Source organism: Sinocyclocheilus rhinocerous, unplaced genomic scaffold, assembly GCF_001515625.1.
Source record: "Sinocyclocheilus rhinocerous isolate Xijiao unplaced genomic scaffold, SAMN03320098_v1.1 scaffold4283, whole genome shotgun sequence".
Classification (NCBI taxonomy): Eukaryota; Metazoa; Chordata; class Actinopteri; order Cypriniformes; family Cyprinidae; genus Sinocyclocheilus; species Sinocyclocheilus rhinocerous.
The window spans coordinates 866-3,842 of NW_015650359.1; the positions used below are offsets into that span (position 1 = coordinate 866).

Genomic DNA, 2,977 nt, shown 5'->3' on the forward strand with positions numbered 1-2,977 from the left:
GACAATCGATTGTTGATTGTTTAAAGAGAAGAGACCAGCAATTAGAACAAAGATTTCAGTTACTGAGCCCAAATTCTTCTACTCCAAGAGTACCTAAAGCAAATGTTCCAGTAAATGCGGCCCACTTTCCAATTCATAATATGACTAGTTGTGTTTCCATTCAAAATAACCCTTCTACAAGTCAGTATAACCCACCTGTAAAGATGGATTTCCCCAGTTTCACTAATGCAGTTGAGGATTATCCTGTATTGTTTGTGGAGCGCTGTGAAGAGTATTTCGCCGTTCAACTCCTCAGCGATGAAGAAGTAATTGCTGCTCTCACTGCTGTGTTAAGAAGCACTGCTAAGGATTGGTGGATAGCAGAAAGGTAAAATGTAACGAGTTGGAAACAGTTCAAAGAGAGGTTTCTGCTTTCATTTTTAAGTGAGGATTATCAGGATGTAGCTGCAAAAAAGCTTGCTGAAAGAAAACAAGGCCCTAAGGAAAGTTTGAGAGATTTTGCTTATCACTATCGTGCCCTGTGTTTGAGGTGGAAAAAGGACATGACCGAGAAGGAATTGATTCAAGCAATTCTAAGAAACTGCAATCCACGTTTAGCTAGTTTACTTCGTGGGACGGTTAAAGATGTGGGGGAATTGGTGAGGCTTGGAACCTAAATTGAGAAGGATTTAGATGAATTAAAGAGGTATTGGAGCCAAGTCAACAGTGAAGAGCAGAAGAAGAAATCTCCTGTTCCTCCAGAGTTCCAACGCAAATCCTCACAGGGTGCCAGCCGAGTTGTGTTGTTGGATCAGAGTTCAGAACCCCATGATTTTAAAAACATCACCATTCCGTTAATACTCTGGAACAGTTATGTCATTGCCATAGTGGAAACAGGTAGCACATTTTCTCTGATCCAAAAGTCTTTGTGGAAGAAATTAAGTGGCCATGAAGATTATCAGCCTAGTGGAGGTCAGACGTTCCTATTATCAAATGGACAGAGACAAAGTTCACTGGGTAAAGTCAGTTGGGATTGTGAATTCCAAGGGCAGAAGATGCATGTGACTTTCTATGTTATGCAATACTCCGACCTAACCGTACCAGTTATCCTGGGAATTGATTTATTAAAGTCTAAGATGGTATTGGATTTTAACCAAGCACAGTTTCAGCTATCTACCTAAAAAGATTTTTCCTTTTATGCACTACAATGGTCACTCTTTCACTTATTTTTATCTGGCCATGCCTATTAGCAGTCCAGAAGATCAACAACAGATTCTTCGAACCACACAAATGGTGGATTCAGACCCCATCATTCAAAAGACCTTGGAGGAGTTAATGTTAAGTTGGCCCACAGTGTGCACTCAACAGCTTGGCAGAACAATCTATGTCAAACATCGTATCACTACCATAGATGAGATTCCCATAAGAAAAAGAGTGTACAAGGTTTCACCGGAGAAACACCAGTTCATTGAGTCTCAAGTTCAGGAGCTTTTGGAGAAACGGATTATCCAACACCTCTATTTCACCATGGGCAGCACCAGTGGTTGTTGTACCGAAGAAGGATGGAAGTTCTAGGTTTTGTGTTGATTATAGGGGTCTTAATGCTAAGACACTTCTAGATGCCTACCCAATGCCCCAAATTCAGGATATTTTTGAGTCTTTGCATGGTGCCACTGTTTTTTAGCACACTTGATTTAAAAAGTGGTTACTGGCAGATGGAAATGGAAATGGACAGTATTGAGTAGACAGTAGGGCTGTGAATCTTTGGGTAGACAGCGATTCGATTCGATTCACGATTCATAGGTTTTCGATTCGATTCAAGAACGATTTTTGCAAATTTAGAACGATTTAATTTGATTTGATTCACAATTAAATTTGATTCGATTCGATTATAATGATTCGATTCTGCATTCACAGGATTATTTAAGTGCTTCCCCTAAATTCTTTAAATGCTTGGTCAGGGTGGCAAATTACACAGCAGCCTTTATGGTTACAGAACCATATGATTGTTATATGATGTTGATATGATTTTATGAAATCATTTATTTCAATTTTCTGCACAGAATAAGGTAGAAAATATACTTTGTAGTTTCTGTACTGTAATAAATGATATGTCAATCAATGCATCATTCATAAATTTTATTTATTTATTGTGTTTATTGTTTAACGTTTCATCAGTTCATTCTGCTTTTTATTCAGATTAGCTGCAGATATAGCCTGGCACGTCTTAAGTTCTATGAGCGCGAGATCAATTCTCTTTCAGTGCGAAAACTTTATCTAATTTTCAGAAAATTAAATTAAATCCTCTCCATTGGCAAATGATGATTCTGAAAGAAAGCGCGCCTGATCTCTGTTTGCTAAAGCAACAAACGCTACTTTCGTGCATCTGATTATCAGATAAACCTTGCGCTCTTATTTCAAGGTTGTTGTTAATGCTGTGGTTATTTTAACAGTTTCCTTCGTACATTCGGTTCAACAACATTGTTAAAACATTTATAATTCAATAGAACTGTGCATACTTACATTTCTGCTCCCTCCATGCAATAAATACTTCGACTGCTCAGGTAATGCCGTCGGTAAGATGCCGAGAGCCATTGAAAAACTACAGAAAAGTAAAACTACTTCACTTTAGCATTACTGGCCACGAGTACTAAGGAGAGATCACACATCAGGTGCTCAAAACATGTGTCAGTGAGACGAACTGAGTGCGAGCGCAATCCTGTGACAGTCACAGGCGGTTAGTGGAGCGCGTGAAGGAGAGATGCGAGGGCACGAACACTGTTCAAGGTCTCCATTAATTCGTGCTTGTAGTAATTTAATGTGTATAAAATTTGAAAACATTGAATCGCTATAGAAATCGCGATTCATTCGATTCTTAGCGTTTTAAATCGATTACTGTCCGAAATCGGCGATTCACGATTCAAAAATCCATGTTTCAAGATCGATGCATTGCATCGCATCGTCAGGGTTTATAATCGATGCATCGAGAAAACGAGTG

The 2,977-nt window shown here is 38.9% G+C and overlaps 1 protein-coding gene across 1 annotated transcript in view; it reads left to right on the forward strand.

Moving 5' to 3' along the window:
* Nucleotides 1-203: 203 nt before the first annotated feature.
* Nucleotides 204-2,977, forward strand: part of LOC107711809 (transcription initiation factor TFIID subunit 2-like) — a gene marked incomplete at its 3' end in the record, with an annotated part of 28,807 nt that continues 26,033 nt past the window's right edge. The window contains 2 exon segments of the mRNA XM_016516857.1: nt 204-367; nt 530-638. Of these exon segments, the coding sequence (XP_016372343.1) occupies nt 204-367; nt 530-638 (273 nt within the window).